At 46.2% G+C, this 27,005-nt stretch overlaps 1 protein-coding gene across 1 annotated transcript in view; it reads right to left on the reverse strand.

The window, feature by feature from the left end:
- Positions 1-24,414, reverse strand: part of LOC135510590 (insulin receptor substrate 1-B-like) — a 55,968-nt gene extending 31,554 nt beyond the window's left edge. Inside the window, 4 exon segments of the mRNA XM_064931621.1 lie at positions 2,433-3,581; positions 3,584-5,588; positions 5,757-6,061; positions 23,110-24,414. Coding sequence (XP_064787693.1) covers positions 2,433-3,581; positions 3,584-5,588; positions 5,757-6,061; positions 23,110-23,458 — 3,808 coding nt within the window. The 5' untranslated portion in view covers positions 23,459-24,414.
- Between the last annotated feature and the right edge of the window lie 2,591 nt (positions 24,415-27,005).

The raw sequence follows: 27,005 nt of genomic DNA on the forward strand, positions 1-27,005 counted from the left end.
TTAGGAAAGACGGGCTTCTCTAATGAGCCAGCTCAGGCCAAGTTAGGAAAGACGGCTTCTCTAATGAGCCAGCTCAGGCCAAGTTAGGAAAGACGGGCTTCTCTAATGAGCCAGCTCAGGCTAAGTTAGGAAAGGCGGGCTTCTCTAATGAGCCAGCTCAGGCTAAGTCAGGAAAGACGGGCTTCTCTAATGAGTCAGCTCAGGCTAAGTCAGGGAAGACGGGATTCTCTAATGAGTCAGCTCAGGCTAAGTCAGGGAAGACAGACTTCTCTAATGAGCCAGCTCAGGCTAAGTTAGGAAAGACGGGCTTCTCTAATGAGTCAGCTCAGGCTAAGTCAGGGAAGACGGGCTTCTCTAATGAGCCAGCTCAGGCTAAGTTAAGGAAGACGGGCTTCTCTAATGAGCCAGCTCAGGCTAAGTCAGGGAAGACGGGATTCTCTAATGAGTCAGCTCAGGCTAAGTCAGGGAAGACGGGCTTCTCTAATGAGCCAGCACAGGCTAAGTTAGGGAAGACGGGCTTCTCTAATGAGTCAGCTCAGGCTAAGTCAGGGAAGACGGGATTCTCTAATGAGTCAGCTCAGGCTAAGTCAGGGAAGACGGGATTCTCTAATGAGTCAGCTCAGGCTAAGTCAGGGAAGACGGGATTCTCTAATGAGCCAGCTCAGGCTAAGTCAGGGAAGACGGGCTTCTCTAATGAGCCAGCTAAGGATAGTTTAGTTTATTCATTCGACCATTTAAAAAAACAAGCAAACATAAAACTTAAAAAAGCTGTCCAAAGAGGACGTTGTTTTTATAGGCAGAGAAAACTCATTCCATTCTGAGGCTCCAGTATACAAGAAGGTACCTTTCCCAGCATTACTCCTGAACCTGTATAAGCACACCTCAGCAACACCTAAATATACATCTAGTGCTGTGATTGTGTGCATCCCTAACATGGGGAAAGTAATCACTTAGATACTGTATCTGGGCGCAGAACCATAAATACTCCTGTAAACCAAACCTAGTGTAATCTGGGAAACCCTAGCCTCAACAGACAGCCAGTTTAGTTCCAGAAAGCAGCTCCTGCCTATGTGAGTACGTGGACTCACCTTCAATACTACCAGGATTAGCTTATCCTGGGCTATCTGGAGCTTCCCCTTCATAAGCTTTGCTAAGCCCCCAAACCAGGAAGTACTAGCATATACTAAATGGCATTGAATGAGGGCAGTAGCTAGCACTTTCATGGAGTCCTTATCAAGCAGCTTGGACTTTCTAGCCAAAACCTTAGTCCTGGCATTAACCTTCCCTAGCACCTTATTGGCCATGCTCACACCTCCCAAGCTTCCATCAAGGATACATCCCAGGTAGCTAACAGAGGTTTTAGTAGTCAGCACCTTACCCCCTAACTCCACTCTGATTTCAGGGGACCTACTCAATTTAGGTCTGGATCCAAAAATAATTGCTTCAGTTTTCCCTAAGTGCAGAAATAGCTTATTATCTCCAAGCCATTTGCTAATGTTAGTAAGCTCTGTGCTAAGTATGCTCTCCAACATAGTTTTACTTTAGTGAGACACCAGAAGTGTAGAGCCATCCACATAAAGGAAAAGACAGCATGAACAAGCAGCTTTCATATCGTTAATATATATTAAAAACAGTAGAGGCCCAAGCACGCTCCCCTGCAGAACGCCACAACTCATTGGTTTTGCAAAACACAAGGCTAGTATAGAATTTGCTATGAACTTTTATCCAAATGGATATTTTCTGTTGATTAAATTGCATAGAATGTGCAGTCCGAGACATGAAAAAAATCGATAAGCCCATTTTCATGGAATATGAATTGTTTTAATAGGTTGTTGCAGCCTTATGCAACCGCGACAAATGAACATTGAATTTTAAAAAGGTTTCATATTGCTCTGCCCTTTAGACAAAATAGATTTGCAGATAAAACCATTGCATGTACTTAGCTACAGATAGCAGCCTAACCATATCTTTGATTTAGGCTTAAATAGACAGTAACAAATATCTGATTGGTTTCTGTGTGTGTGTGTGTGTGTGTGTGCGTAATCCGGCGCCAGGTGGGCCTGAATATGAACATAGACGGACAGAACTGCTCAGTTTCATTTGATTATGTAAAAGGCCACTGTTTCATCTGAATAATCTCGACAGTAGCAGCAGGACACAGCGATGGAGGTGGGAGAGAGAGAGAGGTGGCATAAGAAGAGGCTCAGGAGAGCAACCAAAGCTGCACACAGAGCATGACAGAGAGAGAGAGAGAGAGACAGAGAGAGAGAGAGAGACAGAGAGAGAGACAGAGGGAGAGAGAGAGAGAGACAGAGACAGAGAGAGAGAGACAGAGAGAGACAGAGAGACAGAGAGAGAGAGAGAGCGAGGACATTTAGACTACTACCTAAATATGACAAAAGGAGCAGACGTGAAAAACCAGTTCATCTTACCTGTACCATCCTTGTTTCCGTTCTGATGCGTTCGCAACTCCTCTGACTTGTAGAAGTCGATGCTGGCATAGGTGTTAAGGTTGGAGCCTACACTGCCCCCCACTCCAGCCCCGGACGCCACCGCCCCGGCCCCCCCAGTCAACATGGACGAGTAGAGGCGAAGGGGGTTGGCCTGGCCGGTTGAAGACCCGTCTAGGGCTGAATGAGGGTTCTCTTTGTTAGCCAAGTCCAAGTCTATGTAGTTGAGGCCTTGCTCCATGGATGAAGTCTGGGCAGAGGGCAGGCCAGGCCCGGGATGGAGGAACTGCGAGGGGAGATGCTCGGCTGATGCTCCGTTTCCCCACAGCACGCCCTCCAACCCCAGACGGCGAGCCACAGCCTGGGCGTGCTCCGGGAAGAGGGAGGCGACAGAGGAAGAGTTGGAGGATTGGGGAGGATGAGAGGGGGAGGGGAGGAAGGTTTCGGAGCAGTGGCGTCTGCGGCCCTGGGCGTCGGCCCGGATCACTTTAGCGCCGTGGTCCGGGTTGGGCCCGGTTTTGGCCAGGGGGAAGTCCAGGCCCAAGTTGAGGACAGGGACTGGTGGCTCGGGGCTGGCTGGGGAGGGGGCTTTGGAGGAGGTGTTGTTGGACATGGAGCTGGCAACGCTGTTGTTGTTCAGGCTGAAGGCCATCTCTGTATAGTCCCCGCAGGAGATAGGGGATTCTGATTGAGTCACCACAACGCGGGTAGTCTGTCTGTTTATCCTGGGCCCTGCTTCAGCCCCCTCAGGTTCCCCTTGCTGCTGAGGGGACACCCTGAGCACACCGCGGGCCTTGGGTGCCAGGGCTATGGGAGGGGGCGTAGGAGGGGTGGGGAAGGAAGGGAAGCCCAGCAGTGTCAGGGAGAGGGGCGAGGGGGACGGAGAGGGCCCCAGGTCCATGTTGACATACTCAGAGGATGATGGTGGGGTGAGGGGTGTCAGGGGGGCAGAGGGGCTGCGGGAGAGGGGCAGGAACCCCCCCAGGCAGGACGTGGGCTGGTGTGAGGGGCGCTGGCTGGAACCGCGAGGGAGGGACATCCCATGTCTGAGTCCCCTCCCTTCCCCACCTCCTGGCCCTCCTCTGAACTGGATGCTCACATACTCCCCTGGGCTCTTGGGCTCCGGGGGAGGGGATTCTCACGGACCCTGGGGAGGGTGTTGGCTTTGGAAACGTCCACAAACAGGCTGACCGGCCGGGTCCTGGCTCCCCCTTGCTGGCCCTGCTTGGGGGCCGCCCGTCTCTGCTGGAGGAGCCCTATGTCTTTAGAGTGTGCTCCCCCACCTGAGGGGCCTGCTCCCTGGGAAGACCTGTCCTCATTCTCCCCTAGGCTCTCACTGCTGGCCGAGCTGGAGGAGTATGAGGACGAGGAGAGGGACAGGTGGCGACCTTGGACCGCACCCAAATTGGGGTCCTGACGACCACCCACTGCCCTGCCAACCCCTCTACCACCACCGCTCCCATTGGGCCTCCTTCCTCGGCCGTCCTCAAAGTGTCCACCAGGTGGCGTGTGTTTGTAGGAGCGGGGCAGTGAGTAGTAGGAGTAGACCATCTTGGGAGCCTGCTGAAGGGGATGGGGGTCTGTCTGTGGGGCCTGCTGAAGGGGATGGGGGTCTGTCTGAGGGGGGTGCTCGGGGGGAGGGGGGCTGCTGTTGGCCGAGCGGGCGCTGATGGGGGACATGTTCATGTAGTCACTGCCCGCCCGGCTGTCCGCGCTGCTGCTGCCCACCCAGGCCCCGCCTGCCAGGCCACCACGCTGGTCCGGAGAGCAGCTGCTGTTGGGTGACATCATCATGTAGCCGTCTCCGGGAGGGGGCCGGATCTGTTGTGGCGGTGATACGCTGTTGTTGGGTGTCATGGCCATGTAGTCGTCCGCCAGCTTGGACTCGTCAGCAGAGTTGGTGAGGTTGACAGGTGGTTGGGTCACTCCTCCTGGGAGCATGGACATGTAGCCATTATCCCGCACTACACCTCCACCTCCACCCAACTCTCCAGCCACATCCAGGTACCCCCCTCCTTCCCCCTCTCCACCGGGGCTTATTTCAGAGTCTCTCCGTGAAGAGGAGGAGGTGGTGAAGGACTCCCTGCTGGTGCTTCGTGACATGATGGCGTAGTCGGCCGCATCCTCGTCTTGCTCCTCCTCCCCCCTGCGGGGCCGTGGGGCCAGGCGCTCCAGTGCCATGGGGGGCAGGGACGCCCGCTTGCTCAGCAGCCCCCTCTCAGCCTCACATTCCCGGCTGGAGGAGCGACGCAAGACCCTCTTGGTCTGGGCCTGGTGGGAAGGAGCTGAACTGGATGCACCAGCAGGCAGACAGCCAGATTTCGTGGCTCCACCACCACGCTGACTCATTAGGGTGTAGTTAGCAGCCTCATCGTCCAGGGGTTGACCGTGGCCGCCCGACCCGACTGACCCTCCAGGCATGTTGGGGAAGGGGGCCAGGAGGGAGTGGGAGGATTGCTCCCCAGGGCTGGAGCCGTACTCGTCCGAGGAGCCATAGTCGCTGGGGGAGCCCGACACAGAAGCGTTGTGCGAGGGGACGCGGCTATATGCACTGGCCCCTGCTCCACCACCCCCTCCTCCGGTCGCACCCACCACTATCCCAAACTCTGAGCCGTGGCCGGAGCTGGAGGAGAGGCTGGGGGCCGGGGAGGGGGATGGGGTGGAGACAGAGCGCATCAGGCCCATGGGGTTGTTCTTGGCCAGGGTGGGGGCCGAGCGGGCCGATTTGGACCTGAGGATGGGCGTGGTGGAGCAGGACCCGTTGGTAGTAAGACTGGAACTCTGCCCTACCCCTCCACACGCTCCACCCATACCTTCTTCACCTTTACTCCCGTCGCTGGCGGTGCGTGACCTGGGGAAGCTGTGGCGGGGAGTGGGCGATGCATTGGCACTGTTGCCCCCAGTTCCAGCCCCTCCAGGCGGCTCAGTGCGGGGCCTGCGGGTGAAGCCCACCTGGCTGGGGGGCGGGTTGGGGTGGTGGCGTCGCGAAGGGACGCTGATGGGGTTGGAGGCTGTAGCGCCCCCTCCTGGCCCGGAGTTGGACTGCGACTTGCTGCGTTGGCGGAACTCCTCGCTCAAGGCCTTCATGGCTTCCAGCAGGGTCTCATGCATGTTCTGGGCCACCACAGAGTCATCCACCTGCATGAGACAGAACACAGTTATACTCTATGGGTTCTCTTTTCCTTTATGTTTAACGAACATCAAATGGTCAAGCATTAGGATGAATACACAGCTTGCCAATCAAAACACAGTGACCACTCAGAGCTGCAACCCCAGAGACTAGGCCTATGTTACATCTCATCTCACCTGCATCCAGAACTCCCCGGGGCCCGTGACCGCAGAACGACCAACCTCCACGAAGAAGAAGTTCTCGGAGTGACCGCAGCGCCTCACATTCATCAGTTGCAGGACCACGGCTGCGGCGTCTGAATTAAGCTTGACGAAGTTGACCGTCTTCTCAGTCAGGCACAGCCGGTAGACGCCCACCAGGTTTTTGGCCTGGCCCAGCCCCTTTGGCCACACCTTGACCTGCCACACCTCCTTGAAGGCGGGGCCTGGGGTGGGTACACCGTAGTCCCCTCCCGGACCGGTGTCGGTACTAGCCACTTTACCTGGAAAGGAGGACAGAAGGGATGGATATAGAGGGGAGAGAGAGAGAGAAGTGTTTTATATAGAGATTGAGAAACAGGTAGGTGGATAGAGGGATAAAAACAGGTGGGCAGATAGAGGGATGGAATATAGAGATTAAAACAGGTGGGCGGATAGAGGGATGGAATATAGAGATTAAAACAGGTGGGCGGATAGAGGGATGGAATATAGAGATTAAAACAGGTGGGCGGATAGAGGGATGGAATATAGAGATTAAAACAGGTGGACGAATAGAGGGATGGAATATAGAGATTAAAACAGGTGGGCGGATAGAGGGATGGAATATAGAGATTAAAACAGGTGGGCGGATAGAGGGATGGAATATAGAGATTAAAACAGGTGGACGGATAGAGGGATGGAATATAGAGATTAAAACAGGTGGGCGGATAGAGGGATGGAATATAGAGATTAAAACAGGTGGCCGGATAGAGGGATGGAATATAGAGATTAAAACAGGTGGGCGGATAGAGGGATGGAATATAGAGATTAAAACAGGTGGGCGGATAGAGGGATGGAATATAGAGATTAAAACAGGTGGGCGGATAGAGGGATGGAATATAGAGATTAAAACAGGTGGGCGGATAGAGGGATGGAATATAGAGATTAAAACAGGTGGGCGGATAGAGGGATGGAATATAGAGATTAAAACAGGTGGACGGATAGAGGGATGGAATATAGAGATTAAAACAGGTGGCCGGATAGAGGGATGGAATATAGAGATTAAAACAGGTGGGCGGATAGAGGGATGGAATATAGAGATTAAAACAGGTGGGCGGATAGAGGGATGGAATATAGAGATTAAAACAGGTGGGCGGATAGAGGGATGGAATATAGAGATTAAAACAGGTGGCGGATAGAGGGATGGAATATAGAGATTAAAACAGGTGGGCGGATAGAGGGATGGAATATAGAGATTAAAACAGGTGGGCGGATAGAGGGATGGAATATAGAGATTAAAACAGGTGGGCGGATAGAGGGATGGAATATAGAGATTAAAACAGGTGGGCGGATAGAGGGATGGAATATAGAGATTAAAACAGGTGGGCGGATAGAGGGATGGAATATAGAGATAAAAACAGACCAACATGACCGTCGTGCCTCAGTTACGAGGGAATGTGAGGTGAAAGCACCACTATTTACCCAACACACACGAACAAGCCTCTGGCGTTATGCAAGCTGTGCTGATATCTAGTGTTTTAGCAAATTCTGAACAATCCACAGCGGTTTGTGAGTCCTGCTCTTCATGCAGCTGCATGTTTCAACTCGGTGGCCACACACACACACACGCACACACACACACACACACACACACACACACACACACACACACGCACGCACGCACGCACGAAAAATGTAAACGGTTGAGGATTCAGGCACTTCAAGGACAATGACTGAAAATAAAAAGACTAGCCTGTCTTTTACCTGACTTGCAACGGGCGACTTCCTGCGGATTAGAGCTGGGCGATATTGACAAAAATCCACATTGCGATAAATTGTCTGAACTGATGTGATAACGATAAATAGAACAACAGGTTCATAACATTCATGTGCACCACTGTTTTCTTATTATCCATTAAACTACTGTTACTAGTTTGATGGTTGTAGCCATCAATTGTCCCATTAACGATCACCCGCATAAGCAAAACTTCTTTAATTACAAACTTAATTTCTGTCGAACAGGCTACTTGTTGTGAAGAACGATATCAGCAAAATGCCTGCGATAAGTGATCGGTATGGTCGGTGACGATAATATACCATCCATCCCGCCCGTCTCTGTAGCTCTTAGGACGACTTCCTTCCCATACACCTGGTTGGCGTTTGCAGGTTTGAGACGTTCTGAATACATTACAACCCCATAGAAAAAAATGTTCATTTACTGTAGAAGGTTTGGTTACAGTAGACACTCATTTACAGGTCAGTCGCTGTAAACAGGGAAGACCACACTTTCCCCGAGACTGAGCTCACTTGGTCTAATACAGAACAGTGCTCTGTTAATATCAGTGCTCGGTAAGGGGACCAGAACATGTTTAATAACGGCTTTCATAGATAAGAATGGGTGTCAATGAATCCTTCGCAAGCAAACGACCCTCACTCACTTTAAGACTAGGCCTAAATGCTTAGATGTTTACACTGATAGCTCTTAAAGAGGCACCTCTGTCAACTTCAACCAAACACAAGAAAGCCCTTACTCCTCCATAGCCTCCCACATGATCATACTGGACTGTGCACGTGTGCGTGTTTGTGTGCGTGTGCTCGCGCACATACATGAAGTGGTATCAATTAGGTGCAGGGAAGCACGTGTTCCTCTGTCTCTCCCGTGCCTTCTGTTTAACCCAATAATCACAACCACGTGTACGGACAAAAACCTCCGGCACGAACGCAAAAACAAAACGCCGACAGACTCGACCATCTGTTATGACTAACATTTCCACTCCCCGCCTTCCAGAACATTCAGTTGTGGCCGTGAAATGGGAAACCTGCGTGTGTATGTTCTTCTGGCTTTCTAATCGCTAAATGGATGATGAACCAGGACATCAAGGCACACCAGAATAGCTGTTATGCCAGACAGAGGAGGCTGGTGAGAGAAGCTGTAGGAACGACAGGCTCATTGTAATAGCTGGAATGGAATCAATGGTACCAAACACATGGAAAACAACGTAGACCATTGGCTCTGTACGATGCATGTCCTCTGCATTAGATGAGTCACTCTAAGCCAAGCATGAATATTTAATTGACCGCTGTCTGTGTGTGTGTGTGTGTGTGTGTGTGTGTGTGTGTGTGTGTGTGTGTGTGTGTGTGTGTGTGTGTTGCCAGCTGCATAAAGATTTACCACCAGAAAAATGTGTTTTGTAGATTTTGAGGCAGAGGGACTGAGACAGATGAGGAAATGCAGAAGGAAAACAAAAGGTCCTTGAGAAAAATGAAAGCAGAAGTTAAAGAATGAATGAAATACGAGGAAGGAAAAGACGTAGACTTCCCGGGATCTACTGAGTGACGACAGAAACCTGACTTGAAGGGTAATAATGGAAGTCAAAATAGATCCGGTGTCCTTCCTTCACACTATTTCTCTCCCTGTCACCATCTTACAATCGCACGCCGCTGACCATCCTTCCCACGCACGGCCTCAGATCCCCAGGCCAAATACCGCTCGACCGCGTGTTTCTTTTATCCCAAACAACTCCTCAGCCATCCGCGAAGCAGCCCTGTGTTGCTTGTTATGAATAGATCCTTAGAAATCAGCCGAGCGGCAAGTTTCCCACTTCAACCCCACAACAGCCTTCTTTGATCTCGGGTCTTGCAAGGCCACCGTTTCCCCTCCTACACCTACTAGTGATACGCACGCATGGAGTGCACGTGCACACGCACCCACACACGCCGTCTGCAGCAGTCAGAGCAGCCCGCGAGCTCAGTTAAACGCATCAGCTTGTCACGTGCACACGCACCCACACACGCCGTCTGCAGCAGTCAGAGCAGCCCGCGAGCTCAGTTAAACGCATCAGCTTGTCACGTGTGCTCCCTCTCTGGCCTCGTAGGGTCACCTGGCTGTTCGTTAAGGGCGCACACCTGTCACCAGCGTTACGCGCATTATGACACTCACCTGGACTCCATGACCTCCTTAATTACCTGCCCTTTATATATGTCACTTCCTTGGGTTTCCTCTCCAGTCGTCATTGTTCCTGTTTTTCATGACGGCGCGCTGTTTGTGTTTCTTGTTTTGCTCATTTATTTATTTGAATGTATTCGCTCCCTGAACTTGCTTCCCGACTCTCTGCGTACATGGTTCCACTGCTGCACTTATCGTCGCCTTAAAAGTGCCCATAATATCCATCTCAGCTACCCAACCTGCCATCGTACCAACCTCTTTCAGACGTTCCAGAAGTAGGAGGTGTACAGAAGTGTGTGAATTCTAGATGTGACTGGCTGTCCCCTACGGGACCTCTCCCTGGCAGTGTGTTACTAACAGAGCCAGAGGTGGAGAAAGAGCAAGGCCTTTAGCTCACGCAATGAAAACCCAGTGGGGTGGCCGTGCAGTCAGGTCCAGCACAAGGACAGAGGGACAGGGGTGGGGGGGGTGGGGGTACATAACACTGCAAACAAGCTTAGCCCTCACGCACACACAGCGGTCATTTCCCAAAGCCCTCAGCAGCGGTCTTGATGATTCATAAGACTACAGGATGGCGAAGACAGAGTCAAAGTGACACTCTGGGTGAACAGTAGACGGTTCCAGCTAGCAAGACAACTGTAGGGCAACCTTATGACAACATTCAGCTTCAGATGGCTTTTCCACGTGGCTAGTCTGTGGCTACAGCCAAACTGCAGGATAAGTAGAACACTTTCTACTCTATTCATAGAGCCCATCGTTTCTGTATCTCAACCTTACGGAAACATTCAGTTCAACATGTGATTAATGGATGTAACACACTGCAGTTTGAACACACTCTGACACACTACTCTATTCATACAAGATATGTCACGTATTATAACCTAACTACAACCTTATCACAACGTTCAGCTTCACGTATGGCTACCACCAACTGCAGTGTGAAGTCCAGAACACACACACTACACACTGCACTATTCATGCATACTTTATTAACTGCACCCTTCTCTACCCCCTCAAGACGAGTATACGCATATACAGTAGACTAATAGATCTTGCTGGGAATCTCTCCACAGGCCATTATATGAATTAAGGTGTGATTATGACTTGTTGGCGCCAAGGCACTACGGTATTCACCCTGCTTCCTCCTGCTCCAGCTCAGCCCGGCCTTTATTGGGGGTCGTAACAGCTGTTTGTCCTTTGCACATGAACCTGTGAGGCTGCTAGCCGCGTGTGTGCATGTGTGTGTACAGTTGAAGTCGGAAGTTTACGTACACCTTAGCCAAATACATTTAAACTCAGTTTTTCACAATTCCTGACATTTAATCCTCGTAAACATTCCCTGCCTTAGGTTAGTCAGGATCACCACTTTATTTTAAGAATGTGAAATGTCAGAAAAATAGTAGAGAGAATGATTTATATCAGCTTTTATTTCTTTCATCACATTCCCAGTGGATCAGAAGTTTACATACACCCAATTAGTATTTGGTAGTATTGCCTTTAAAATGTTTAACTTAGGTCCTAACTGATGTCTTGAGATGTTGCTTCAATATATCCACATAATGTTCCTCCCTCATACTGCCATCTATTTTGGAGCAGTGGCTTCATCTTTGCTGAGTGGCCTTTCAGGTTATGTTGTTATATGACTCGTTTTACTGTGGATATAGATACTTTTGTACCTGTTTCCTCCAACATCTTCACAAGGTCCTTTGCTGCTGTTCTGGGATTGATTTGCACTTTTCGCACCAAAGTACGTTCATCTCTAGGAGACAGAACGCGTCTCCTTCCTGAGCGGTATGACGGCTGCGTGGTCCCATGGTGTTTATACTTGCGTACTATTGTTTGTACAGATGAACATGGTACTTTCAGGCGTTTGGAAATGACCACAGAAAGAGAAAGAAAACAGTAAAGAGCTGAACATAACAGTATGCCAGTGGAAGGACTGTAACAGGTGACCCAACTGTGGTTTGTGACCACTACAATTTCTCCTTGTAGCCAATTAAATTGCAGAAATTCTGTTACCAAATCATTAATAGAATTTCAGAATAATAGGTACAGAATTTCACTTTTATTACTTAATAGTTAATTAACATAATAACACTATAACTAATTGATAGGTCTACCTTTACTCATTACTTCTGTGAAATTTCATGATCCTCCCTCCTCAAAAGGGATTTTTTTTGGAAAATATCTTAATGATCTGTGTGGGGTTTTTGGTTACTGAATTTCAAGGCACAAGGCAATGTTTCATAAAGGTATTGTTCGGGATTTTGGCAAGGGATCCAGTATGAAGGAAGTTAAGAGGTAGTTACCATTGTCTGGAAGGCTATGGTATCTACTAGCATGCTAGCAGTTACCATAGACTTCCAGTCTTTGTGCTAGCACTAGTTAGCAAATGCGCTAATGCTAGCTAGCGACTTCCATCAAACTGCACGCAGAGACATACGATTTTTATCCACAAGTCCATCTGGCTCTGGGGAGTAGATAAAGGGCTTCATTTCCAAAATCCTGAAGTGTCCCTTTAAACTTACAGAAGGAAAAAATATATATCCGTAACTAAATATCAGTAAGTGCTGATATTAGTTGCCAGAAGTCTTTAGTTTTACATTATTGTGTTTCGATGTAATTCTAACACTTAGACTTTTTCAGCTGGATGTTTCCTAAGACCCGTTCTCCATCTGTTTGACAAGAAATCAATGCCTTTGCTTATTCCAGTTTCTAAAAAAGATAGATTTCATTTCACTTGACCCCCGACTTGATATGCTCCTATAAACTTCACATGTTGGTGCTCATGGATCCTTTTCCATGGAAATGCCCTCAACTCTGACATGTAGGTTCAGTATGGACATTGTGCCTTGGAGTAGCCAGCCCTCAGTTGGCAGGTAGGCTGCATGTGTGATGTATGGTAAGATTCAGTAGTGTTGCATAATGTATAGTCTATTTTATTAGTCAGACGCTGTAGTGAAGTTGAGGGTTTAGTTTCTCAACTTTCATTTGACCAAAAAGTCTCTTTAGGTTACATTTAGAACCTATTTTTTTGGTGTGAAGTAGCCTACTGTACTGTACGTATGATCATTTTATGAAGTAGGGCAGGGGTTCCCAAACCGTGGGGTTCCCAACACCCCCCCCCCCATCACTTTTTGTGGATTTTTACATTCCTGTGAGTGCTAGGCGTAAAAACGTTATCTCTCCTAGTTTTGCTAATGCACTCAGCTAATCACTGAACGCTAGAGATGGCATGGAAAGATTTTTTCCCCACTAGGCCTTGTTTCATGCTGCTGACCCCAGTGCCTTAGCATGCCACAACACTCTAAAATACGTCACTAAAGAAGCCAACAAGCTGGAGAACTGCAGCCTGAAGTCCCTTCGTTTACCATCTTGCCTGCTCGGCTACCTCTCCCCCTCATCTCTCGCCATCACCCTGAGTTACCAGTGCAGAGAGACACAGGACAGCTGTGTCTAGTGTGTGTCTGTGTGTCAGTGTGTGTCAATAAACCCCTCCAAAAAGTATCTCCCTTACTGCCGAGTGTCCCAGTCTGTTCCCTCTACTCCCCCACCTCTCCTTCCCTCACTCTCTCTCGTTCCCACTCCCTCATTATCCATCCCCCTCTCTCCTGGCCCCCGGAGGAAGAAACACAACACGTACACAACACCACCTCCCTAAGGCTCAGTTCGCACATATGGTGTGCGTTATGAAGACACACACACGCACACACGCACACAATTATCAGCGAGGCATTCAGATTTGTCATCGCTAAAGCACCACATGAAAGTGAGCGTGAAGGTTAGCTAGCGTGCTGGTCGGTCTTCACAACAGCCTCGTCAACCTGGCAGCCATCATTAAAGAGCGCCACGTCAAGGCTCTTCTGTGCTCACAGAACCACTGACGAATGAGGACTGCGCTGGAGGAGGACACACACCAGGTGCATACCAGAAGAGGCGGTCTATTCTCGTCTCCTAGTCTTCATCACTCAGCCAAAAGTACAAGATAAGCCAAAGTAATATAGCAGAGGAGGACTACCAATGGTATTTACTGGAACCTGTCCAGTTTTCTCCATGCCAGTGCAGCTGCAGAAGTCCAATTCATTCACCACTGAGATGAACCCATTGACCTGGTCCTGCAGCAGCGTGCGGTGAGCTGGTGGTTAGCTATCAACCAGCAGATCAATATCACCATAAAAAAGGTTTCTATGCATGCATAAACGTCCTCTGCTAACAGCTGCATCGCGCCATATGGACACTCATCGACGTGATCGATTGTGTTCCTCTCTCGGCCTTTCCCTCGTGTCAATCAAATGATGTGCAACTTACCGACTATCCTTGGGATAAATCGCGCTTGTTGCACATATAACATACATATGAAGCACATGTAGGGGATTTAAATTGATCACCCTCAAGCCTAAATGTCGAGCCGAGCCTTCGGGCTGACGTTTTACAGTAGCTGACTGTTGAGAGAGAACATGGGTCTATTGTGCAACAGGGGATCTACCTGCCCAGCAAAACACGGGCTAGCCCTACATGTTGAATGAAATTACAGGGTGTTAATGGGTGGCAACTATTTTCTGCATAGGAAATGACCCCGTGGCCCTGTGGCTAACGTGAGAAGGAGGAGGGAGGGTCCAGCTCACAGTGTTTACTCAGGCTGCATCCCAAATGGTGCCCTATTTCCTATGTCGTGCATTACTTTTGACCAGGGCTCTGGTCAAAGGTAGTGCACTACATAGGGAATAGGGTGCCATTTGGGACACAGACCCCGGGTCTTAGCGGCCAAAATAGCTCTAGGCTAAGCTAGCTCTTGGTTCACACCCACCATCCTGTTGTCCCCGTCGGGCAGCGCCGAGTCAGGCCGACCCGGACACAACAATTACGGTCTAATTAGGGAGATGAGCAGCAGTTTAACTGGGTTTAACGTTTAATCGCCTCCCCGGCCGAGGCGGCCACCGGTGAGGTCCGGATCATACCGCCTGCCTGGATGACTGGGAGACTGACTGACAAGGGCTGGGTATAAATACTACACTACAGCCATGCCTTGATACAAGTGTATCCACATGGGTGAAGTGGTGTCTTGGCTTGCACAGATATAGAGTCAGAGTATTAGATAACAGTCACGTCTGTTATATGAAGTGAAAAGGGAACACTGACTGTAGATCAGAGCTAATATGGGGTTAGTGGATCATACACCAGTGAATAGATCTGTGGTTCATGTGAGGCCAAAAGGGAACACTGACTGTAGATCAGAGCTAATATGGGGTTAGTGGATCATACACCAGTGAATAGATCTGTGGTTCATGTGAGGCCAAAAGGGAACACTGACTGTAGATCAGAGCTTAGTAGCTGTTTATCATCGAGACAGACCTGGAAGGGCCTTTGTTCTGGGTTGTTGCTTGCTGGTTGTGTTTGACACTATAGTTTAATGAGCGGTTTACCTCCTAGTGTGTGTGTGTGTGTGTGTGTGTGTGTGTGTGTGTGTGTGTGTGTGTGTGTGTGTGTGTGTGTGTGTGTGTGTGTGTGTGTGTGCGCGCACAGTGCCCCTGCCTGGCTTAACAGTGCTGTGTATCTCATCTCTCATCTTCAGTTTACACTGCTTCATTGTTTACTAGGTCCAACAACAATTATTGAGGTGGCTTGTGAGCCAGAGGACTTTATTTGCCTGGCAAACAATGATGCTGCATACTTCTAATACCCTACTTCAGCCTTGATACACTCCAGTGAATATAAATAGTTTGGTAAATAAGCCTCTCTTACAGCTTGATACTGTATTTACTGGCCATATGGCCCCCCTGGACCCAGCTGAACAAATAAAGATCTCAATATCTCTCTTGGTCTCTGCATGGCAGCTGGACTGTATTTGTGAAAGTTACGGGTTAGCTGAGGGAGGGAGATGGCCTGCGAGATATTAAGATGAAGGCAGTCCCTGGTTGCTCCAGGTGAGTTTCCCAGAACGCAGCACGGATAGTGTGTGTGTGTGTGTGTGTGTGGGCTCCTCATGGGTACAGGAAATCCCCCAAAGTCCCCACAAGGATAGTTAAACAACGAAAATTCTCCCTTGTGGGACAAAGGATATTTTAAGCTTATGGGTAAGGGTTAGGGTTACAATGAGAGTTAGGGGTTAAGGTTAGGGTTACAATTAGGGTTAGGGGTTAATTTTAAGTCCCCACAAGGATAGTAAACATATGCTGTGTGTGTGTGTGTGTGTGTGTGTGTGTGTGTGTGTGTGTGTGTGTGTGTGTGTGTGTGTGTGTGTGTGTGTGTGTGTGTGTGTGTGTGTGTGGAGAGAGAGAGAGAGAGAGAGAGAGAGAGAGAGAATGCATTTCTCTCCATTGTAGCCCCTGTTCTCACATAATACCGCCAATAATAATGTAGCACTGTGACGTAATACTGTAGCTACCTCTCAATGTGTCAGCTTTGGCTCAAAACCTCAGTTCAAGCCATGGCATGTCACAAAGCACTGCTCCACACCTACAGGATCAAGGAGACTGACATGACTTGAAAGTGGCAGCAGCACAGTATTTGCTCGACTGAAAAGGTATCTGGGTGGGTGTGAATCCTTCTGCCCTCCCAACTGTACAAGTGGGGGTTCACGTTACCCCCATACACTTTCAGCTTACTGGACGGAAACCCCGAAGACTAGATGGTCACTGACACAGAGACTCCGCCCATTTCCCCAATGGCATCATTTAAAATGGGAGGAGCTTGTTGTCGACTCTTCCAAGCACTGTATGATATACCCGTTTACTCTATATGGGTTGGAATCCAAAGGGTTGTGTGTGAGTGGGTGTGTGTGTGTGTGTGTGTGTGAGTGGGTGTGTGTGTGTGTGTGAGTGGGTGTGCACACAAAGTGGCCTCATACACCTCAAAAATTATTTTGTCAAACGTCTGCATGAAAGAGATGGAAAATGTTGAAACCGCATGAGCTAGACCCTATATGCAATATGAGCCGTATGGGTGGAGATTGATGTAGCTGGCTGGCGCTGGGGTTGACTGAGAAATGTCTAAACTTCAGACCAGCCAGAGAAAATAGATTTATAACACAACACTAAACAAACAGGAGGAGAGGGTGGCAGCATTCTGAGCAATGTTGAGTTAAGCTGTCATTCAGTAACAGAGAATTCAGTGACACAATTGACACAAGATATGCCAAAAGACAGATGTCAAAATGTTTGACCAGGCGAAGAGTCGACAGGGTCGTTTATTTGGTTTGCTCTGCCGATTGTTTATTGGCTGACAACTACAGAGAGTGAGAAACACCCCCTCTCCTCAGCTCTCTTCTCCCTCCCTGCTCCCGGTCTCCCTAATCTGGCAACCACATCCCATACCCACTCCATGCGTAGTGATGTGTGTGGGGGAGAAACTGTTGACATAGATCCAGGATCAGTGAGGCCTACAGTGACTTCAAAAAGTATTCACACCCCTTGACTTTTTCCACATTTTGTTCTGTTACAAAGTGGGATCAATTGTATTTTTTTTTGTTGTCAACGATCTACACAAAATACTCTGTGAAGTGGAAGAAAAATTCTGACATTAATATATCTTGATCTGATAAGTATTCAACCTCTTGAGTCAACAACTCCAGCTAAGATTTGGCCTTGTGTTTTAGGTTATTGTCCTGCTGAGAGGTGACTTAATCTCCCAGTGTCTGGTGGAAAGCAGACTGAACCAGGTTTTCCTCTAGGATTTGGCCTTGTATTTTAGGTTATTGTCCTGCTGAGAGGTGACTTAATCTCCCAGTGTCTGGTGGAAAGCAGACTGAACCAGGTTTTCCTCTAGGATTTGGCCTTGTATTTTAGGTTATTGTCCTGCTGAGAGGTGAATTCATCTCCCAGTGTCTGGTGGAAAGCAGACTGAACCAGGTTTTCCTCTAGGATTTGGCCTTGTATTTTAGGTTATTGTCCTGCTGAGAGGTGAATTCATCTCCCAGTGTCTGGTGGAAAGCAGACTGAACCAGGTTTTCCTCTAGGATTTGGCCTTGTATTTTAGGTTATTGTCCTGCTGAGAGGTGAATTCATCTCCCAGTGTCTGGTGGAAAGCAGACTGAACCAGGTTTTCCTCTAGGATTGTCCCTGTGCTTAGCTCCATTCCGTGTCTTCTTATCCAGAAAAAAACTTTCCAGTACTTAACGATTACAAGCACACCCATAACATTATGCAGGCACCACTATGTTTGAAAATATGGAGAGTGGTACTAAGTAATGTGTTGTATTGGATTTGCCCCAAACATACACTTTGTATTCAGGGCAAAATGTTAATTGCTTTGCCACATTTTTTTGCAGTATGACTTTACTGCCTTGTTACAAACAGGATGCATTTTTTAGAATATGTATATTCTGTACAGGCTTCCTTTTCACTCTGTCAATTAGGTTAGTATTGTGGAGTAACTACAATGTTGTTGATCCATCCTCAGTTTCCTCCTATCACAGCCATTAAACTCTGTAATTGTTTTTATGTCAAAATTGGCCTCATGGTGAAATCCCTGAGAGGTTTCCTTCCTCTCCAGCAACTGAGTTAAGAAGGACACCTGTATCTTTGTAGCAACTGGGTGTATTGATACAACATCCAAAGTGTAATTCATAACTTCATCATGATCATTCAATGTCTGATTTTTTTTTACCCATCTACCAATAGGTGCCCTTCTTTGTGAGGCATTGGAAAACCTCCCTGGTCTTTGTGGTTGAATCTGTGTTTGAACTTCACTGCTTGATTGACTGACCTTACAGGTAATTCATTGTACAGTGCATTTGGAAAGTATTCAGACCCCTTGATTTTTTCCCCACGTGTTGTTACATTACAGCCTTATTTTAAAAAGGATTAAATGTATTGTTTTCCTCATCGATCTACACACAATTCCCCATAACGACAAAGCAAAAACAGGTTTATAGAAATGTTTGTAAATGTATTAAACCTAAAAAACCTAAATACTTTATTTATATACAGTAGAAGTCGGAAGTTTACGTACACTTAGGTTAGAGTCATTAAAACTCGTTTTTCAACCATACCACAAATTTAATGTTACCAAACTATAGTTTTGGCAAGTCAGTTAGGACATCTACTATGTGCATGACACAAGTAATTTTTCCAACAATTGTTTACAGACAGATTATTTCACTCTATCACAATACCAGTGGGTCAGAAGTTTACATATACTAAGTTGACTGAGCCTTTATTAAACTGCTTGGAAAATTCCAGAAAGGATGTTATGGCTTTAGAAGCTTCTGATAGGCTAATTGACATCATTTGAGTCAATTGGAGGTTTACCTGTGGATGTATTTCAAGGACTACCTTCAAACTCAGTGCCTCTTTCCTTGAAATCATGGGAAAATCAAAGGAAATCAGCCAAAACCTCAGCAAAAAAATTGTAGACCTCAAGTCTGGTTCATCCTTGGGAGCAATTTCCAAATGCCTGAAGGTACCACGTTCATCGGTACAAACAATAGTACGCAAGTATAAACACCATGGGACCACGCAGCCGTCACATCGCTCAGGAAGGAGACGCGTTCTGTCTTCTAGAGATGAACGTACTGTGGTGCAAAACAGTGCAAATCAATCCCAGAACAACAGCAAAGGACATTGAACAAGATTCTCTGGTATGATGAAACCAAGATTGAACACTTTGGCCTGAATGCCAAGCGTCACGTCTGGAGGAAATGTGGCACCATCCCTAAGGTGAAGCATGGTGGTGGCAGCATCCCTAAGGTGAAGCATGGTGGTGGCAGCATCGTGCTGTGGGGATATTTGTCAGCGGCAGGGACTGAGGGACTGGGAGACGAGTCAGAATCGATAGAAAGATGAACAGAGTAAAGTACAGAGAGATCCTTAGTGAAAACCTGCTCCTGAGCACTCAGGACCACAAACTGGGGCGAATGTTCACCTTCCAACAAGACAACGACTCCAAGTACACAGCCAAGACAACGCAGGAATGGCTTCGGGACAAGCCTCTGAATGTCCTTGAGTGGCCCGGACAGAGCCCCGTTAGAACATCTCTGGAGAGACCTAAAAATAGCGGTGCTGCGACGCTCCTCATCCAACCTGACAGAGCTTGAAAGGATCTGCACAGAAGAATGGGCGAAACTGCCCAAATACAGGTGTGCCAAGCTTATAGCGTCATACCCAAGAAGACTCAAGGCTGTAATCGCTGCCAAAGGTGCTTTAACAAAGTACTGAGTAAAGGGTCTGAATACTTATGTAAATGTGATATTTCCGGTTTAAACCTGTTTTTGCTTTATCATTATAGGGTATTGTGGGTAGATTGATGAGGGAAAAAAATCAATTTAACCCATTTTAGAATAAGGCTGTAATGTAACAAAATGTGGAAAAAGTCAAGAGGGCTGAAAACTTTCTGAATGCACCGTATGTGGGGCACAGAGATGAGGTAGTTTTTCATGTTAAACACTATTATTGTACACAGAGTGAGTAAATGCAACTTATTATGTGACTTGTTCAGCACATTTTTACTCCTGAATGTATTTAGGCTTGCCATGACAAACGGATTGAATACTTACTGACTCAAAGACATTTCAACTTTTCAGTTTTTATTAATCTGTAAAAAAAAAAAAAAATCTAAAATGATAATTCCACTTTAACATTACGGGGTGTTGTGTGTAGGCCAGTGACGAAAAATCTTAAAATTCAGGGTCTAACACAACAAAATGAGTAAAATGTCCAGGGGATGAATACCTTCTGAAGGCACTGTATGTAACCTATTGCATATAACATATGCACGGCAGGTAGCCTTGCGTTTAAGAGTGTTGGCCAGTAACTGACAGGTTGCTGGTTCGAATCCCTGAGCTGACTAGGCGAAAAATCTGCTGGGGTGCCCTTGAGCAAGGCACGTAACCCTAATTGCTCTGGATAAGAGCGTCTGCTAAATTACTAAAATGTAAATGTAAACATTTGCATAACATATTGTTGCTGCTTTTTGTGCCCAATTGGTTACAGTTAGGACTGGAGTAGGGAAAACTGATCCTAGATCTGTACATAGGGCCAACTAAAGCCCGAGACAGCCTTGACCCCTTTGCACAGGTAATAGGCCTAAGACATTGGTTAAAGTAACTGTCCAGTGAAAATCTAATTTTAAAAGTTCATATTCTGTTAACTCATATCCAAATAATGTTGTTGACTTATACCCAAATAATGTTGTCGACTTATATGTAAATAAAGTTGTCCTACGCTACTATCTGTGGCCAAAGAATACATTTAAGGGGGGGGAAAATACTTCAAAAACCCCACCTCAAACTGGTATCTCCAACAGGCCGTTTAAAAAATGCTCGCTATTTTCTAATCGAGTAGGATATCATACTCCTGAGGGGAGATGAGCTGGCCAATCACCATTCTAGAGTAGGATGAGCTGGCCAATCACCATTCTAGAGTAGGATGAGCTGGCCAATCAAGAGTCTACTCGCATGAATAATTTTAATGACTGGTATATGCCCACACCATTCTGTTGTTGGGGTACACACACACACTTCCCACACAGAAAATATGCTTTTAAATTATAGGCCATATTTCATAGAAACACTGGACAGTTACTTTTTAAGGCACAGGTTAACCAAGTCAAAAGAGGTCCAATTCTATGTCAACCTCTCGATCACTGTTACCTGTGGAGAATGTTTAAGACATGTTCAACACAGTAAGAGGCTTCTGCTTTTCTCTCTCGTTTGTTACGGCAGCACCTGCTTTCCCCCCTCATTGTAGTCAGCTCTTTTACATAACGTAGGCCAGCAGGTCAGCTGTAAGTACCTTGAACCCAAACCTTCGTTTGCCAAGATTGCATCATGTGTCCTCCCCACCCCCGTCACTGGTCTATGAGCTTTCTTTCCCATGATGAGACTGCAGAAAAAAAACAGGTGATTGCAGCCACAGTCAGCCACTGGCTTGATAGTCTTGTTTGCACAAAAAGTTTGCTCAACTGCTGATATCAGGAGGGATTTGAAAGCGTGTATAAATTGAAACCCGATGCTTTTTGTTACTGTATGTGCATGATTGCAAATGTGAATAAATAATACCAAAAAAACTCTGAAGGGAAGATGAGTGTGCCTATTGGTACTTGTGCACACCACACAGGTATCCAACCATATGGATCTTGTGCAAACTTGTTCATGCTGTTGGTTTTGCGTGTATCCTCTACTGTGATGTCTTGTCTTGGCAAATATGGTAATGTCAGCAGAAAATAAAAACATACATTTAAGCAATAAGGAACGATGGGGTGTGGTATATGGCCAAAATACCACACAAGGGCTGTTCTGATGTACGACGCAACGTGGAGTGCCTGGATACAACCCTTATCGGTGGTATATTGGCCATATATCACTAACCCCATCAGTGCCTTATTGCTATTATAAACCGGTTACTAGTGTAACTAGAGCAGTAAAAATACATGTTTTGTCATACCCGTCTGATACGCCACGGCTGTCAGCCAATCAGCATCCAGGGCTCGAATCACCCAGTTTATAATTACATTTTAGTAATTTAACAGACGCTCTGGCGACTTACTGTAGGGAGTGTTCATACTTTGTTCATACTTTTATCGTACATACTAAGTAAACAGAGAATCAGGCTCATAACAAAAATCGCAATGGCCAGGTTTGACTCGGCAAAGGAAGAAGCAGGAGGAGGATTGGCTGTAAGATCATTGTCTCCAATATAGCCTACTCTTGATACAGGCAACGTTTTAATGAAACTACTTGCTTAACCCGTCTCTAAACCCTGTACAAACCACAAGCTTTTGGTCCATATGTGAACTTTTGGCGCAAGTAGACTATCTATATGGGTGTGGGGAAAAAGTATGATAACGTTCTCAGGGTGTTGGCAAGGATAAGCACACACCGCAACTTGGAACATACGATTTGCCGTTTCTGGGGGACCTTGGCTAAATATAATTATTATGCAAAGAAGTATGCACTGTAATTTTACATCATATTTAAATGATGGTCCATAGGCAGCAAACACATTAATAAGTACAGTAACCTACCACACACTGTAATGTGGATATATTTTGACATCACTTTTCTTTAAAAAGCAAAGAGCATGCCTCAAACTATTACGCTAAAATCGTGTGCCGACATGTTTTAAAATATCGCTGGTAGTGAGCAGTGGGACGTTCCTCGCTGCTGACGAGCAATGTTAAGTTACTCCCGTTATGCACATTTCTGGATGTCCTAAAAATAGCCTAATAACAATAACCATATATACAAATATATATATATATATTTGAAATACCTAATAACAATAACCTAATAACAAATACCCATAAACATTGACAAACGTGGTATATTAAACCAGCACGTGTCGTGTTTATAAGCTGCATTTGAGCAAATTGCTGCAGTGGGCTACATCGCCACGTTCAGATGTAACACTATGGCCACTTCGTTATAACGATAGGCAGCCATATAGAGCTCGTTGTAGTTTGCTTACTTACTTTTGCATTGCAGCTCCACCATGGCCTGATACCATTCGTCCTGGTCCGCCTCGTTTTCTGCCGCGATGGCAAAGCTCTCCGCCCGAGTGTACAGCACTAGCATGTGCTTGTTCTTGGCATCAGCCCGCTTATTGATGTTGAAACACGTCTCCAGCACCAGGGCTTTCTTGGGGACGGGTGTCTTTCCTCTGAATTTCTTCTCGCTCTCGTAGTATTCGAGCCGGGCCGGGCCCCTCTCCGAGGCCGTCCGGAGCACGAAGTATCGCCGGTGCATGGATTTCTGCTTGCGGAGATAGCCGCTCTTTCGAACGTCCTCGTAGATTTGCGGCTCGGGTGGTTGGCTCTCCATTGCGCTCGAGTTACCTTGTTTTTCTCGAACCTAAACTTAATATTTTCAACTCAGCAAAAACACTCTCGCAAGTTAACTGTAGAGGGTAATTCAAACATCCTTCTGTGCCGTTCCCCTCCCTCCCTTTAACACATGTATGCAAGGGAGAGAGGTCCTCTGGTCCAGTTTAGTCTTTTAAAAGATTAGCTAAATACCCCCTTCCTTTCTCGTTGCAATAACTACCTTGTTCAACTCAGCAGTCTCTCCTTTAGTTTTCTGCACGAACACACTGGCGAGCACATTCGGCAACTGCGCGAAAGCGCCTGCTACTACTGTGTAGTAGTGATGAGTCGTTCGCGAACGAACGGCTCTTTTTGGCAAACGTTGGGAACCAAATCGCATCTCGTGAAAGAGCCGTTCATTTGGCTCCCTGATTTGCATACTACTACTATTACTACTGCTTTTACAACTAAGTTACACAATCATTATCTGAAGATGGAGTATTTCTGAATGCAGAAACAATAAATAGCGGTCATTCTGATCCACTCTAATTTTTGCAGTGCACTTAAAAAAAAACGTTTTGCAGGCGATCTAACAATTGGCTAGGTAAAAATGTAGTTGAACTTGCATATCACGATCTCACATTGGGTAATGGTAACTTACTATTTTGTCTTTGCATTGGAGATTTGCCATTTATTTCGTGGTTCTAGGTCGATTTTCCAGCAGTTTCAATGAAGAGCCGTTTGGGAGGCAAATTATGCGGCTCTTTTAAACTGAACGGAGCCAAATGACGCGGAATGCACATCGCTACTATTTAGCTAGTAGGCAGAGCGCGTTAATCCATGTACTGTAGTTGCAGCAGTGTACGGACTACTTCGCTGTAACGCTGTCCTCTCCGCTCCTGTTCCCTCGCTTAGACGTGGAGCTACTATGAAAAGTTGTCAGTCAACACTTGTCCATAGTATGTGAGATAATTTAAGAGGGAGAGAGGCAGAGTATACAGAGAGAGAGCGACAGAGAGAGAGAGAGAGAGAGAGATTAATTCGAATCGAATGAATTCCCGTTTGGTTCTTAGAGGAATGCATATGCCTATGTGTTCTTCAGCCAATATTGTGGAATTTGCTAAGTTATTTTGAAGATCACATCATGTGCTACACGGTTGAACGATTGGGACATTTCATAACAATAAATACAACACTCATGACTCAACAAAAATGCAACCTTCATCAAATTGCATCCCCATGATGGAAACTCTGAGCACATTTGGCTTGATTAAACTTTTCAGTTGAATCTTTTTACAGCTGTTGGTGCGATCGATTGAACTGTAATGGGAACATTTTACATGGTGTTTATAGGCATAATTACATGATTCAGTCATGTGAATGTATCATTTATGAAGATTGTTCACTGTATTATTTTAATTACACATAGTTAATAATTATAACTAGCAGCCTAGCGATTCATCTTTATTTTCATTGTTACATTGTAGATGTAGAATTATGCAATATGGCTCTACCTTCTTGTCCTTTGTGCTGTTGTCTGTGCCCAATAATGTTTGTACCATGTTTTGTGCTGCTACCATGTTGTTGTCATGTGTTGCTACCATGCTGTGTTGTCATGTGTTGCTGCCTTGCTATGTTGTTGTCTTATGTCTCTCTAGTTGTGATGTGTGTTTTGTCCTATATTTATATTATATATATATATATTATTATTATTTTAATCCCAGCCCCCGTCCCCGCAGGAGGTCTTTTGCCTTTTGGTAGGCCGGCATTGTAAATACGAAATAATTCTTAATTGACTTGCCTAGTTAAATAAAGGTTAAATAAAATAAAAAAAGAAATGGACATGGTTTGAAAACTATTCAACATACGCCGCCTGGTGGTAAATGTTGTCATTACCTATTTAAAGTTGTCTCAATAGTCTACTCATAATTGACTGATAGCCAGAAGGAAGGAATTACTTGGGTGAATATTTGATGATCCAAATTGTTTGTTACAAGTTATGTATTACAAAACGTTTAGTGAAACAAATGAAACATTTCACACACAGAGAGAGAGAAAAGAAAATGCAAGAAAATAACTTTAATTCTTTAACCAGAAGCTGGGCCTTCGCCTGGGTTGGAATCTGAGCCCTGCACTCTTCAATATTAACATAAACGAATTGGCCACTATTCTAGAAAAATAGTGTCTCCACAATTTAGAGGTTTAATGCCTGCTCTTCACAGATGACCTGTACCTGCTGTCACCCACAGCACATGGCCTACAGCAGAGCCTGGACATGTTAGAGCCGTACTGCCAGACCTGGACCCTGGCAGTATACCCCCAAAATTAGAAAAATTATGATTTTCTAGAGAAGATCTAGATCTCAGGGAGTTAAACCAAAGTTCTTAGTTGGTACAAAATATATAGAGTACTGCACACACTACAATTACTTACGTTTAAAAACAAGCTCAACTGGACACCTTAATGATGCAGTGAATGAGTTGAGAGAGAAAGCACGCAGGGCATTCTACGCCATAAAAAAAAAAATCTAATTGAAATACCTATTCAAATTTGGCTTAAACTAATTGAATGTGTCATTGAACCAATTGCACTTCATGGCAGCGAGGTATGGAGTCCACTTGCAAAACAAGATTTCACCCTTTTGGGACAAACACCCCATTGAACCCCTGCATGCAGAGTTCTGTAAGATTCTCCTACATGTCCAGAGGAAAACTACAAACAATCCATGCAGGGCAGAATTAGTAAATAAATTAGTATTAATAAAAACAAACAAAAATAGCAATTCAGTTTTGGAAACATCTAAAATACAGTGAGCCCCTCTCATATCCTTACCAAGCCCTGCAATGCCAAGAGCTGAGCAAAGAAAAGAGTACCTTCATCCAGCTGGTCCTAGGGCTGAATTCACAAACCTGTTCTACTAACACACTGAGGACTCAGGAAGAGAACATCCAATCAATCAGAATAAAACAAATTCCAACACAGTCAAAACAAAACTACATGACTTGAGAATTGAGAATCACAAACACAAGCAAAATGCAAAATGCAGTGCTATCTGGCCCTAAATCGACAGTACACTAACTATTTGACCATGGTTACTGATCAAAACCTTAGAAAAACCGTGACGAAGTACAGGCTCAGTGAGCACAGCCCTGCCATTGAGAAGGGTAGACACAGGAAAACCTGGCTCCCTGTAGAGGAAAGGCTGTGCAACCATTGCACCTCAGCAGAACCCGAGACAGAGCTGCATTTCCAGACAAAATGTCAAAAATATAAAACAATTAGAGTGTATTTTCCACAAATTTGAAACCCTTATTCGAGGTTTCAAAGAACTCTCTGATGAGGATAGGCTACCCGTCCTGTTGGGGGAGAACGCAGAGAGCTGTGGGTTGGCAGCGCACTACGTTGCTGCCTGCCATAGAATGAGGGACAGTGTCTGACAGACCAACCAACTTGTGTCCTTTATGCTTATTGTTATTGTTAAACGTAGGGTTATTTTGACCTTTTGTTATTGTTGTTACTGTTGTCCCGTTGACAATATTGATTATTATTATTAATTATGTTAATAT

This window comes from Oncorhynchus masou, chromosome 23, assembly GCF_036934945.1.
Source record: "Oncorhynchus masou masou isolate Uvic2021 chromosome 23, UVic_Omas_1.1, whole genome shotgun sequence".
In the NCBI taxonomy this organism is placed as follows: domain Eukaryota; kingdom Metazoa; phylum Chordata; class Actinopteri; order Salmoniformes; family Salmonidae; genus Oncorhynchus; species Oncorhynchus masou.